We start from the raw sequence: 14,122 nt of genomic DNA on the forward strand, positions 1-14,122 counted from the left end.
TAATACTTAGTTTCTGTTATAAATAATATATGTATAAAACATATAGGGCTGCCATTACTTATATACTGCAATAAATACACAAGAATGAATACAAATTAGTTTTCGTAAAAATACAATTTCTAGCCAACTTAGGAGATTTCCAATCTATGAGGACATTAAATACTGTAAATACCAGGCAGTCTCCTCTGTTACAGAATGCCAGTCAGGAGAGATCTGAAAGAGATTCTTTATTGGTAGCCATATACAGTTGATTATACCATCTCTGTGTTTTCTTGCTATTTAAGAAAAAATATAGAACCTGGACATTTAAAACATTATCAATGCAATAATCACTACAGACTGTCACTGGATCTATTAAAATTGTGTTAAAAATTACCAAAGTCATGATGAATACAATTATTGCAGCTACATCATTTGAAAAAGTAATATAAATTATGCTGCTAAAGACAAAAAACATTGAAACACATAAACATCACAATGTAACACAGCAATAACTCATAACTATTTAATATGAAAAACTAAATTTAAAAAGTTATGTTAGAGAACTTGGGAATTTTCCACTTTAGCAAAAACAATCTATGTATCTCCAACTTCTATGATACAGTATACAATAAAATACTTTTAAAAGATAGGACATTCAAATGCTTCATTTACACAAATAATATTGCCAATACTAATAAAAGTGATGCCCTTAAACACGAACTGCTCTGCTAATTGTGATTTTAAAAATGTTTTCTTTACTTAATTTTACATTTTAGTTAGCAGTTAGCATTACATATTAATCAGTTCTGGGTTGACAAATAGAGAAGATCCTAGTCAAAATACTGTTGCTCAAAAGTAATGTACATCATATTGCTTGAAACTAACAACCATATAAAAGTGGTAATCGTTTATCTAAACATTGATTATGAAAGACAACTGGCATATATTTGGGCAGAGTGTTGAGTTCATGATGGTTTATTTACGAGAAAAGTACTTCTACCGAAGCTAACATGATAGATAAGTTTCTATGTCAATTACTACAGTCTCTTAAAGTTATAAAAATATTATATAAAATACCACAGGCTTTAGAGGATATAACTTCATGTGGTTCTGATACTAGCAGCTGAAAAGTATTTATAATTTAAAAATAAATAAACTATAGAGGTAAACCAGTTACAAAACAGCAGAGGACTGCAATAGTCACAAGAGTGAAAAGAACTGCTTAATTACACAATAGCTAACAAAATGGTGAAGCAGTTGGATCAAAAGTTTTAAAAACCTCTTTCAGAGACTTGTCATCTGGTTCTTTACCGGGATCATTTTCTGGGGTCGGACTCATCTGTCCTGGCTGTCTTGACTGCCTTGGATCGCTGTACTGGGGTCTAATTAAGCCTGTTAATGCCTGAATAGGAAGACTGTGCACTGCTGGGACCTGAACCACACCAGAACTCCTGAGATTATCTGCCTGTGGGTCATCTGGCCCATCAACAGTGACTTCCACGTTCGGACTGGTTTTCTGTGGCGGGATTGCCTCTCCGGGAGAAGGTTCATTTTTGTCACTACTTTTTAAACTACCACTTTTTTTCTGGTTCTCTGCATTTTCTGTTGCTAGCTCTGATGTAGATGATGAACCATGCTCCCTAGGGTCATACAAACTAATGCCACTAAGAACTGAACTTGGAGTTCCCAGTGGAAGGCCAGCTGAAGAGGAGAGTTTAGGGGCATATGGAGGCAAGGCCCCGGGACTAGAATTGCTAGTTATTGCCCCTGAGGGCTGTGATGAACCAGGGTTTGATCTGGTTAAGTGAGGGGCACTCTTTAATGTATGTGAATCCTTTGTAACTGCCTGATGAGACTCTGTACCATGCTGTCTATGAAGTCTAGGATCAAAATTTTTTTGTAGCCTAGGATCTCCTAACTTACTTCCTGAACTATGTAAGTCCCCAAATTGTTCTAGGTAGCCTTCTCTGTTTGTTGTGTTAATTTTGGCTTTGGCTGCTAATTTTGAATCAATGGGCACGGTGTTTTGATGAAGATCGCTTTTTGTATTCCATAACCTATTGAGCCTCTGGTCAGCTATAAGAGGGGGTAGAGGTAAATTGATTGAAGATACTGGGTCAGGTTTAGGTAAGGGGACTGGAAGTAAGTCTTCTGGAGCCCACACGATGTGTTTTGCAAAGTTGGGTTTGGTTAGGATAATATCCATTTTAATGTGACTGAACTGTCTCAGTTGTGACCTTGGATCCTGGAGCATTATACCAGGGGAAGAATCCAAAGGTATTAAGAAAGCTTTTTCTCTCAATTCTCTTTCTGTATCTTCATCATCATCATCTCCTCTTTTGTGTTTGACAGAGCCAGCATTTGCATGGTGTGAATCAAACTTTGTTCCACCAACGGAAGATCCTGTGTGACTACTTCCATTCCCTCTTAATTTTCTGGGATCCCATGCAAGTCTAAGATCCAGCGGGGCAGACTCAGAAGCTTTTCTCATGTCTTGCCTTGGGATAGTACGAAGTCTAGGGTCAACAACTTGGTTTCCTTTACTTTTCTCTTTAGCAAGTCTTGGATCAGTAGGAGTGCTGAGCTCTGTGGAAGGTTGTTGCTGATTCCTTAAAGTTTCTGTTTGTTTCTGTAATGTTTTCAGTATTGACTTGACACTGCTTCCTTCTTCCTCTTCACTACTGGAATACCAGTTAACAGTATCATCTAAATGTAGACAAAAACTTATTGTAAAGAATGAAACATTCATATTTGGCCTTAATTGAGATAATTTAAAAAACACATGCTATTTCTGAAATAAGTGTAGTCTAACTTCAAGAAAATGCATCATAGAAATGCCAGAGTTTCAACACTGGAACAAAATTAGATGTGGGATGACAATGATCAATTTAGTCGTTATACTCCATAAAGAAAGAAGTGTGATACTAGAATATGTGTATTGTCCTTCCAGCCAGGAGAAAGTCAGAACCTTTCATTCCGACTGGCCAAAGTGTGTGTGGTATGACAGAGTTGGGTAAGAAGAGAAATACTCTTGGAAAAGAACACCAAATGTTTTGGATCTCTTTAATTCAAGTAATACTCAGGTTTCATAGCTCTGGATTTATCAAGATAACAAGGGAGAAATACTTTTTAAAAATCTGGAAAGAAAACAAAAACACTAATAGTACTGGTTAAGGAAGCAATGGGAACTGACCAAATGAGGGATGACGTAGAGATTTTTCATTTATAGCTTATTATATTTTTAGATGCTTGACATATGTGAATATATTAGCTATTTAAACATTTAAAATTAAAAGTAACAAAACTAACATCCTGAAATCTATACACTTTATGGGAACACTTCAGACCTTACTCCTAGTCTATTTAACCTTAGTGTGTTAGATACACTGTTAAGAAGCTTAACTATCAGAGGTATTCTCTCTAGTAGTACAGAAGGGATTATAAACTGATGCTGCAGAAGGGGAGTCTCCTTCCTTTCCATTAAAACAACATACATTAACTGTGAATTGGTTACACACATACACACACACACACACACACACTCATACATACATATACATACTAGAATATCTTGGATGAATAGAATATTGTAAATATTCTCATTTTACCTCATTTCATTAATGTGTTTCTATTACATGGAACTTCAGTGTTACACATTTAGTTTGAACAGAGCTTGCAAAACAAGTACTGAAATTTAGGCTGAAAAGTGTGGTTTAAAATTGTACAGACTGGGGCATGCGGGTGGCTCAGTCGGTTGAGTGACCAACTCTTGATTTCGGCTCAGGACATGATCTCACAGTTGGTGAACTCGAGCCCCGCTCAGGCTCTGCACTGACAGCACAGAACCTGCTTGGAATTCTCTCTCTCTCTTCTTCCTCTCTCTCTCTACCCCTCCCCTGCTCTCTCTCTTTCCCTTTCAAAATAAACATAAGAAAAGTCTTAAAGTAAATTTCAAAAATTGTATAGATTATATCACAATGGAAAAAAGTTTTTTTTTTTAAAAGATTTTATTTTTAAGTAATCCCCCTGCCCAATGTGGGGCTCAAACTTAACAACCCCAAGATCAAGAGTCGCATGCTCCACCGACTCAGCCAGCCAGGTGTCCCAACACAACTGAAAAAAGTTTTACTCATATCTCAGTGTCTGAAGAAAACTACTTTTAGGGGCGTCTGGGTGGCTGAGTCAGTTAAGCTTCCTGCTCTGGATTTTGGCTCAGGTCATGATCTCATGGTCATGAGATTGAGCCCCATGTTGGGCCCTGAACTGATGGTGGAGCCTGCTTAAGATTCTCTCCCTCCCTCTCCCTTGGGCCCTCCTCTTCTCAATAGAAAAAAAAAGTGAGCTAGCTTTCAAAACAACAACAACAACAACAACAACAACAACAACAGGCTACTTCTACACACTAGATCTCTTTTCTTCTTCTCAGTGACCTCAGGAAGCCTAAAGCTTTTACCTATTGCCATTATTTTAAATACTTCTGTATAGGAATTTCACTCCTCACAGAATTTGTTACTTGATCCAAATAGGTAAGATGATCCAAATCTGATCCATATAAGGAAAATGCTATTTTATTTTGACTTTCATATCTATAAGCAATCTTAAATCCTTTTTGGAATGAGAATGAGTATATGACAGAAGGAAAGCAAACCAGTAGGGATAGCCCAATGGAAAGGAGATATTAGATAGGAAATGACAGTTATCAGCTTTTTATCAAAGGACAGATAAACTTATAAGGGCATTAAAATTTATAAAAATGAACACAAACACAAAAAACCTAGCTGTTCAAGATTTTTTCTGGACACAGAGAAAAAACTCTCATAAAACATCACCAATTATATAATATTATAGTACAAAATTTTATATCTAGAAAATTTGTAATTTTCTTATTTATGAAAATACAAATCTTTGTAAGACTTTATAGAAAATAATGAAAATTGTTTTTTCTTAAAATTAAGTTTTAGCACTTAAAGGAGCAAACATAAATTGTACAGGAAATTAACTTATTAGGAATCCCTCGTTTCCCCATGATGTTAAATAAATGAAAAGTTAATGCTACCTTCTTTGAAAAGGCAACAAACAATGTTTATATAATAGCTTGTAGCTACCTAATGTTATCTAGTTCTACACAGTTATTTATAAATTTTACGTTTAAGAGTGGGCAAATGGGCACCAGGCTGGCTCAGTTGGTGGAGAGTGTGACTCTTGGTCTGAGTCGTGTGTTTGAGCCCCACAGTGGGTGTGCAGTTAAGAAAAAGGAAATACACACACACACACACACACACACACACACACACAAATAGAGTGGGCAAACACATCAATTTTGTAATTCATAAAAATTTGATGCTTTAAGCTTTCTCTCCTTAACTGAATTAACTAATTGCTATACACTTATCAATATCAAAACCACTAGGGTAAACTTGGTGTCTCCACATAATCTTTAAAAAAATTTTTTTTAAATAATGTTTTTATTTATTTTTTGAGACAGAGAGAGACAGAGCATAGCAGGGGAGGGGCAGAGAGAGAGAGAGAGACACAGAATCTGAAGCAGGCTCCAGGCTCTGAGCTGTCAGCACAGAGCCTGACGTGGGGCTCAAACTCATGGACTGTGAGATCATGACCTGAGCCGAAGTTGGACGTTTAACCGACTGAGCCACCCAGGCGCCCCTCCACATAATCTTTTATATTAAAAAGAATACTCCTTCATAATATAGTAGAACCTGAAATACACAGCCTGTGCCCATAAAAACTTCTCTAATAACTAAGTCATTTTAAACTTGGGCTAGAAGTCAAACTTCCTGAACTGGAAGATGTCCTGTTTCTGTTCTATTTCTTTCTTCCAAACACAGGACTTATTAGCAAGTCTGCTCAGCCAGGCCTCATACTATAGCTTCAGATCAAACCCTTTGCAATTAATTATTAAAGCATGTATGGCCCTGGAAATCACAATCAATTCCAAGCAGATAGGAGCTACGAGGTAAATTGGAAATAGAATAGATAGTTTAGAGGAACTCCTTTTCCAAGTTTTAACCTATTCAAGACCGTTTCAGGAACCAAGTAATCCAAAGTAAGATGCTATCACAGCACCTGACACACCTTCTTCCTTGCTTGGTGCCCTCTGAGGTTGGGTGCTGCTTGGTTCATCTTCTTCTTGGTATTTCTGAGTAAGTCTCACAAAAAGAGCTCTCTGCACTGCAGGAAGGAGACCTGGTGCAGGCAGGGGGCCGTGGCCCATCGTGTTGCTGCTGCCGTCAGATCCACCACCCCGGTTTGGGGAATCTTGAACAACCGGAGGCTGATGCTGGGCAAATTCAACATGCCACATGCCATCTATACACATAACACAGAAAGACACAGATGCGAATTTAGCACAGAACTCCTCTAGAGGGCACCACAGTGAGTTATAACAAATTGAAGCTCTAATACTAACTACATTTGATTACCAAATTATTATGTGATTGTAAATATTTTTTAAAACTATCTAAAGTTCTGGTGTAACCAATGTTTGGTTAAATTTAAAACATATTTTATGGTTTTGGGGGCACCTGGGTAGCTCAGTTCATTAAGTGGCCAACCTGATTTCGGCTCAGGCCATGATCTTGTGGTTCATGAGATCGAGCCCAGTGTGGGGCTCTGTGCTGACAGGGCAGAGCCTGCTTGGGATTCTCTCTCTCCCTCTCTCTCTGTCCAACTTCATTTGTGCTCTCATGCATGCTCTCTCTCTCTCAAAATAAACTTAAAAAAAAAACATGTTTATGGTTTCAATTTCATTACATTTTACTTAGCTTTATTTAAAACATACATTCTTATGTTTTTAATGAAAGATAGATAACTCCAAAGATTTTAAATTAAAAATGAGTTATTTCAAAAGGAAAACTTACCACCAGAGTTATTGGGTGGCTGGAAATTATGTACAACATGCTGTGAATAGTAATTATCATAAAACTCGGCTGGGTTTTGTACGGACTCGTAACTGGTGTTGAGCTGCATTTCACCAGTACTTTGCAGGTATGACGAACTTGGAGAACAGTGATTCTCTCTAGGTACTTTCATCATGTGTTCTGGAAAGCCTGGGCAATGGTAAGCACCACTCATACTTGGTGGTGTCAAAGGTGGATCTGGTTGAACAAGTACTCCAGCTTGACTGTGAGGACCTAAAATTCCAGGTGGACCAGGTGGCAAAGGTGGGCTGTGCGGCACGGCTGCACACGGATGATGTCCGGGGGAGCCTGGGTGCATCACAGGACTATTATGTCCCTGAGACATATTGGGTCCAGGACCTGGACTTGATCCAGAACTATAGATATGTTGAGGATGTGGACTGCCTTCCTGAAATTGTGGTCCTGGTGGTGAGGCACTATTATAAAATGCTGGTGGCCTGTAGACAGAAGGAATATTTCTTAGCTCAAAGAAAGAGGCAAGTAAGAATGTTACATTTTTAAGTAAGTATTGGTTGAATGTGCTTTTCTATATCAGAACGTGTTTTTAAGAAGCAGTTTATTCCATATTATCTCCAAGTGAAAACACCAATACATGCATCTTGCTTTCATTTTCAGCTCACAGTCTTAACCGCCACTCACTATCACCTGTTCTAAAACTTACTCAGAGATATTTTGAAAAATACAGAAAAGTACAAAAATAAGTAAGAATCACCTCTAATCCCACCACCCAACGATAAATTTTTCTTTATTAGTTCTCTCCTAGTCTAGGCATACACAGATCTTTTTTAATACATAATGAAATTAAAATTATACTACATAAACATACAACTTTTCAATTTCTGATTGATTGCTGGTGGCATATAAAAAGACCTTTAGGTTTTGACTATTGTTCTTCTTTCTGGATATCTTACTAATTTAACTACTATTTCTAATAGTTTTGGCAGTTGGTTCCTTCAGGATTACTGAGGAAAACTGCCCAAATAATGGCCTGTCTCTCCAGGCCATTTTATATCTTTATATCTATTATATCTTTCTCTTTTTGCATTGACGAGGATCTGATCTACAGTATTAGCCAACAGTGCACATACCTGTCTTCTTCTTGACCTTAATAGAAATAATTTTAATGGTTCACATTAACTATGATGTTTCTTATAGAGTTCTTGTTCCTCATTTGCTGACATCTCCCTGTTAGGGATCCCTGAGTGTTCAGGGTTAAAAGAACAATCAACAATAGGACTTAAGGCCCAGGTGCACAGACCCTGTGGTGTGGGTAGCAAGGCTGGAATGGTGGTGTTAGAAAATGCAGATCTGGATCCAGCTTATCCAAAGATTTTTCTCTACTAGCCCAAGGAAATATTTCTCTAAAAGAACTAAATATTCTTAAGCCATGCTAATGCCACTATCTGAAGGTGTTATCAGTATCCATGCAGCCTCCTAACAAATTGGGAGAAATATCAATTCATCCACCTGGCAGTGCCCTTCCGGATGGATTACTGTGTGGAGAGGTTTCTGAAGCTGTGTTAAGGATTCCATAGAGAAAAGCATGGATGGCATGCAGTGGAGGGTGGGGACAAAGAGAAAGTAGGAAGTAGCAATTGGGGTGAATGCCAGGTATCTGCTATCTCTACTTAAGTTTAATTATATGATTACCGTGGAATACAAGTTAGTTTCTTAATAAGAATTTTTAGGAGCAAAAATGGTATCACTAAAAAAAATTTTAACTTACTTCTTCCCAATCTTATGTGCTAAATCCACAGTAGGTTTCACAACTATTTCAAAAAGAGATGGGATTTTCTTGAAATCATCGGAGAGATCTGTCTGAAAATCATCTTCAGGATCAGAAAAGGGAAAATGCTCTGGTGGGGTTGGCAGAAGCCCAACTCCTGGAGGTGGTTTGGGAAGAGGAGTTATGCCCCGTTTTCTAAGTTCTTCTAATTCTCTTTCATCTTCATTTGTGGCTTCTTCTTCAGTGTTCAACACCTAAAAATAATTGGCAAAGATTACTATTTCAACACAAGCTTTCTTCCTTACATTTAAAATTTTTTCAATGTTTATTTTTGAAAGAGAGTCAGAGAGAGAGAAAGACAGGGACGAGTGCAAATGAGGGAGGGGCAGAGAGAGAAGGACAGAGGATCCAAAACAGGCTCTATGCTGACAGCAAGAGAGCCAACATGGGGACTGAACTCACAAACCATGAGGTCATGACCCCAGCCAAAGGTGGATGCTCAACCGACTGAGCCACCCAGGCACCCCTCTTCCTTACATTTAAAAACTGTGAACACTTCAATAAACTAGTTTTGATATTAGAAAATTATCATTTTAAAGTTAAAATGGATCAGAGAGAGAAAACTCATTTTTGATAATGAGATTCAAAATGGTAAAGGATATTTCTCAAAGTACATTAGCTTTTTAATAGCAGAACAAGAGTAAGAAAAGATTCTTAATTCCTAGCCCAATATTTCTGCTTTTCTAACACACTACATTTAAAAAATTTTTTTTTAATATTTACTTTTGAGAGAGACAGAGACACAGACAGAGCATGAGCAGAAGAGGGCAGAGAGAGACGGAGACACAGAATCCGAAGCAGGCTCCAGGCTCTGAGTTGTCAGCACAGGGCCCGATGCGGGGCTTGAAACCACAGACCGTGAGATCATGACCTGAGCCAAAGTCGGACACTTAACTGAATGAACCACCCAGGCGCCCCTTTAACACACTACGTTAATGGATTAAAACCTAAAATAGCAAACCCTTGATTTCTCAGGAGGGCTTTATGAAATGTAATTTGTAAAACATGATTCAAGTCAAATGAATTTGTGGTGAGACCTAACAAATAACTGAAGTGCAAAAGACAGTACTTACTTTGTCCAAAAGTTTCTTTGTTTCTTTAGTCAGATCATCATGGGAAAATTTACAATTGTCTCCTTGGTAACATTTCGCTCCACTGTGATAGAACTTACATGGAAATTCATGTAAATAAAAATATTAAGGAATAAACCAAGTAAAATCAAACCCCAATATTTTTAAACCACAAAACATAACTGTGCTGAGTCAATCATATCATACTAAATTTTCTACAATCATGTCAGATTAGACTACTTAATTTTTTATTTTAAGATTAAGTATTTTAATTAGGCAGCAAACATTCAAAAATTTTAAATCTTTCTTACTATATTAAACTAGAAATTTTTTAAAGAAAAAATACTTACAATTGTTATAGCTAATACTATAGTATTCTAGTTATGTAAGTCCTGTAATTTTCCATAATAAAAATATTATATAAAACAAATTTTGTAGCAAGAGCTTATATCTATGAAGAAAACAAAAGGACTTGATATGTCATGTTAAAGTCAAATATCCCAACATGAAAACTATAAGCAAATCATTCTCATGATTTTGGAGACAAACCTCAAACTTCTAAAGAAAATATTAAATCCGTAAGTTTATTAAAAAAATATACCACTTGTGTTTATGTTCAGGGAATTCCTGAGTGGTTTTAGCATATTTATTACTATAATCATTACACTGACAAGATCAAGAGAGAGAAATCATATGATCATCTCAGCAGATACAAAAGGCAAATGCTAAAATTCAAAATCTTTTTTTGACTTAAAATGAAAATAAAAACCTCTTAGTAAAATAAGAACACAGTTACTTAACTTGATTTAAAAAATCTTAGGGACACCTCAGTTGGTTAAGTGTCCGACTTCGGCTCAAGTCATGATCTCACAGTCTGTGAGTTTGAGCCTGCATCAGGCTCTGTGCTGACAGCTCAGAGCCTGGAGCCTGCTTTGGATTCTGTGCCTTCCTCTCTCTGCCCCTCCCCTGCTCTCTCTCTCTTTCTCTCAAAAATAAATAAACATAAAAAAAATGTATCTTAGAACTATAGTCACAAGGGGTGCCTGGCTGACTCAGTCGATGGAGTATGGGTACCTCAATCTCAGGGTTCTATTGTTGAGCCCCACATTAGGTGTTAGAATTCACTTAAAAATAAAATCTTAAAAACAAAAACAAACAAATAAAAACCTACAGCCACAAGCCAAAGCAAAAAAGCACGATCATTAAAACATGTATTATGTCTGTCACAATCATTACTGTTGAACATCATGCTGGAAGTGTAGCCAATATAATGAAAATTAAGAAGCTTAAATGTGATAAAAGAAGTAATTATTATTATTTACAGATGACATAACCCTATGGGGAAAATGTAAGAATAGGCTGAAAGCTTTTATTTCAATAACGTGTTTGGTTTCTAAAGAAATATGCCAAATCTTAAAAAGATTTCCTTTTCTTGAGTAAGTCAAATTTATTATAACATTTTGATAGAGAAAGGAGGATTATTTGTCCTACTACATATCAAATATACTATTATAGAGGGGAAAAATCAAACAGCACAATGTGTAATAGTAGTATAGAGGTAGATCTGGTCAAGATGCCATTTTAAATCAGTGAAGATGAGACAATAAGTGTAACCATCTGGAAAAAAAATAAGGTCCTTACTGCACATCACACATTAAAAAATAATCCATATCAACTAAAGGTATAAATATTAAATTTAAAAAAAATACAACCTTAACAACCATAGCTGGATAACGTTTTTGTAAAAAATTATGTGTAAAAATATATACATATATACATCCAGTCATACATACATACCTCAGCATGGAAAAAAAATCTTAAAGGCTTCACACCATATTGTTAGCATGGTTATCCATGAAGAGTGAGATTACTTAGGATTAAAAAAAGTCAACTTGAAAATTATCAAACATGTACCAAAGTAGAGAGAAAATGAGCTCCCTCCTGCTGGCCATGTAGGTTCAACAATTTTCATCATTTGGTATTCTGTAAGATCTTTATCACTCCTATACTCTCTTCTCGACTCTCCCCACAAACACTGGAGTATATGAAACACAGCACATTCCAAATACATTACATCAGAAAATGTTTCCAAATTTATTTCAAATGGATAAGGAATATTTTTCTTAGCAATCACAACCTTACCATCAATCTAAAAAAATTAACGCATTAATTTCATGTGATACTGTCAATACACAAATTTTCCAGACTGTTTCCAAAAAATGTCTTTTTATAACTGCTTTATTCACATCAGGATCCAAACATGATCCATAAATTGCATCCAGTTAATAGACCTCTCAAATTTCCTTTATTGATCTCTAGAAGTCCTCCTTGATTTTTGCATCATTTGTTAATTTTACTATTTGTCAATAGATGGTGTTTAAACACTCTGTACTGCATCGTATTAGGAGGCATTTAACGTATAGTTGGCTTTTTTTAGTGAGGTTAAGACCAAGCAGTCAGCCCCAGTGCTGTCAGCCCAATCTACCAATTATAAAGTTGCTCACCAACATTTCACCTAATGAGTTTAGCAGCCATCAGTAATCACTGCCCAGACCAATTAGAAAAGGGTGAATTCACATGTAATTTTGCCAGAGCCTGCCAAGCTCCCATCTATAGGCGTGAACAATTTTGCATTCTTACCACAAAGTTGGAATGTCATCTGTTTTTTCACAGCCTTGCTAACAAACCTTGCTCTCACTTTTAATTTTTGCAAATCTGGAAGCTACAAATGGTATCTCGACATACATTATATTATGAACAGGATGGAGCGTCTTTTTATAACATTTTGGGAACATCTGCATTTCTCTATGAATTATCTGTATGTCTTGCTCATTTTTCTTTTCAATTTTTAGAAACTCATGTATTAAGGCTGTTATCTCTCTGTAAGTGATGTAAGTTGCAAATAATTTTTCTCATTTTATTATTTATCTTTGGCTATATAGGTCATATTTTTGTCATGCAAGTTTAAAAATTTTTGTGCAAATTTTCAATCTTTTATTGCTTCTGGATTTTAAGTCAGACTTGGGAAAGTTTTCTACTCTTCTGGATTATGAAGGAATCCATTCATAAAAATCATTTGATTTGTATGGTTTCATTTTTTATATTTAGCTCTATGATAAAAAGGGATTTTTTACTTAATTTGTTAATATTATTTTTTGACCTACACAAGACTATTTTAAATTTTAGGTGGAAGAAATAAATGTGAGGATCTGTGAAATATCAGTTTGCTGGCAAGACAGAAATAATCACAGCAAAGCAACACAGACATTAGGGCAAACAGATCCATGGAGCCCAACAGAAAGTCCAGAACAAAACCAAAAACATACATGTAAACACTTCATTCATCTATGATGAAGATGGAGTTTCAAATCAGGGAGGAAAGGCTCCATTAGTTATAAATGGTAATGAATAACCAGCAACATAATGGGGGGCAGTTAACATGGAAAGATTCATGAGATTTAGATATAGATAGACACAAAGATATAGATATATATAAATTTTTTTAAAAGAAGAATTATGTATAATGAAATACCAATTTGAGTGGGGACAGGAGTTACAATTTAAATGTATAGATATCCAAAGAGAAATAGGGAAGAATGTACTGTGTTTGTCACTGTGTGATAAGATTTGATGAGACTTCGGTTTTATAATGTTCAACAATAATTTAATACTTATATTCATAAGTAAAATAATTAAGTCATAGAATAAACAGTTTGCCAAATACTCCTTTAGGAAGTACAGTTGCTTGAAATACTTACAAGCTGAGTATATTAAATATAAAGTACCTTTAGTTCACAGATTTTCTTTTCCAAAGGGAAGTTATCTTATTTTCCTAAAAAATACCTCAGTTTGCCCTTTCGAAGCACAAAGGCTACCTAGACTTGGTTTATGTAATGTGCTATTTTAAATTTACAACCAAAGTAGCCTGTAGAGGTTGTACCTAGGATTTTTAAAAACCTCAGTAATGTAAATAAATAAATAAATAAATAAATAAATAAATACCTCAGTAATGTTTTACAACCTCAATATTTTGGTTAACATATTTTTAATAAAGGATATTATGCATATAAATGCAGTTCTCTCCTTTGGTACAATATCCTTGTAAATAAAATTTGCAGATCTCTTTTCTCTTCTCCAACTCTGCATCGTGATCAAATTTACACTGATCTCCCTGTCACAAAAAAGAAAAACAAAAAAAAGAGAGAAAAAGAGAAACATTGAATTTTCTCTATGGTATTTCATGGTAGAACTATGGACACACCTTCAGTCTTTAAATAAAGAGCTAATAATAATTCAAACAATCCCTTGGAATTCTTGCCCAAGACAGTGGATGTGGCCATGTACAG

General features: G+C 35.8%; 1 protein-coding gene across 3 annotated transcripts in view; it reads right to left on the reverse strand.

Moving 5' to 3' along the window:
* Positions 1 to 210: 210 nt before the first annotated feature.
* ZC3H6 (zinc finger CCCH-type containing 6) overlaps positions 211 to 14,122 on the reverse strand; it is a 69,369-nt gene continuing 55,457 nt past the window's right edge. Inside the window, exons 7-12 of one of the 3 annotated variants that reach the window (XM_047067979.1) lie at positions 13,836 to 13,947; positions 9,780 to 9,889; positions 8,647 to 8,900; positions 6,861 to 7,357; positions 6,076 to 6,309; positions 211 to 2,688 (exon numbers count right to left, since the gene is read on the reverse strand). In XM_047067979.1, the coding sequence (XP_046923935.1) occupies positions 1,220 to 2,688; positions 6,076 to 6,309; positions 6,861 to 7,357; positions 8,647 to 8,900; positions 9,780 to 9,889; positions 13,836 to 13,947 (2,676 nt within the window). In that variant the 3' untranslated portion in view covers positions 211 to 1,219. Of the gene's footprint in view, positions 2,689 to 6,066; positions 6,310 to 6,860; positions 7,358 to 8,646; positions 8,901 to 9,779; positions 9,890 to 13,835; positions 13,948 to 14,122 lie in introns of all 3 variants that reach the window. The other 2 variants (XM_047067978.1, XM_047067980.1) reach the window with 2 other exon arrangements.

Source organism: Lynx rufus, unplaced genomic scaffold (genome assembly GCF_022079265.1).
Source record: "Lynx rufus isolate CCGP_SWC_20201006 ecotype Redwood Valley unplaced genomic scaffold, mLynRuf1.p SCAF_8, whole genome shotgun sequence".
Classification (NCBI taxonomy): domain Eukaryota; kingdom Metazoa; phylum Chordata; class Mammalia; order Carnivora; family Felidae; genus Lynx; species Lynx rufus.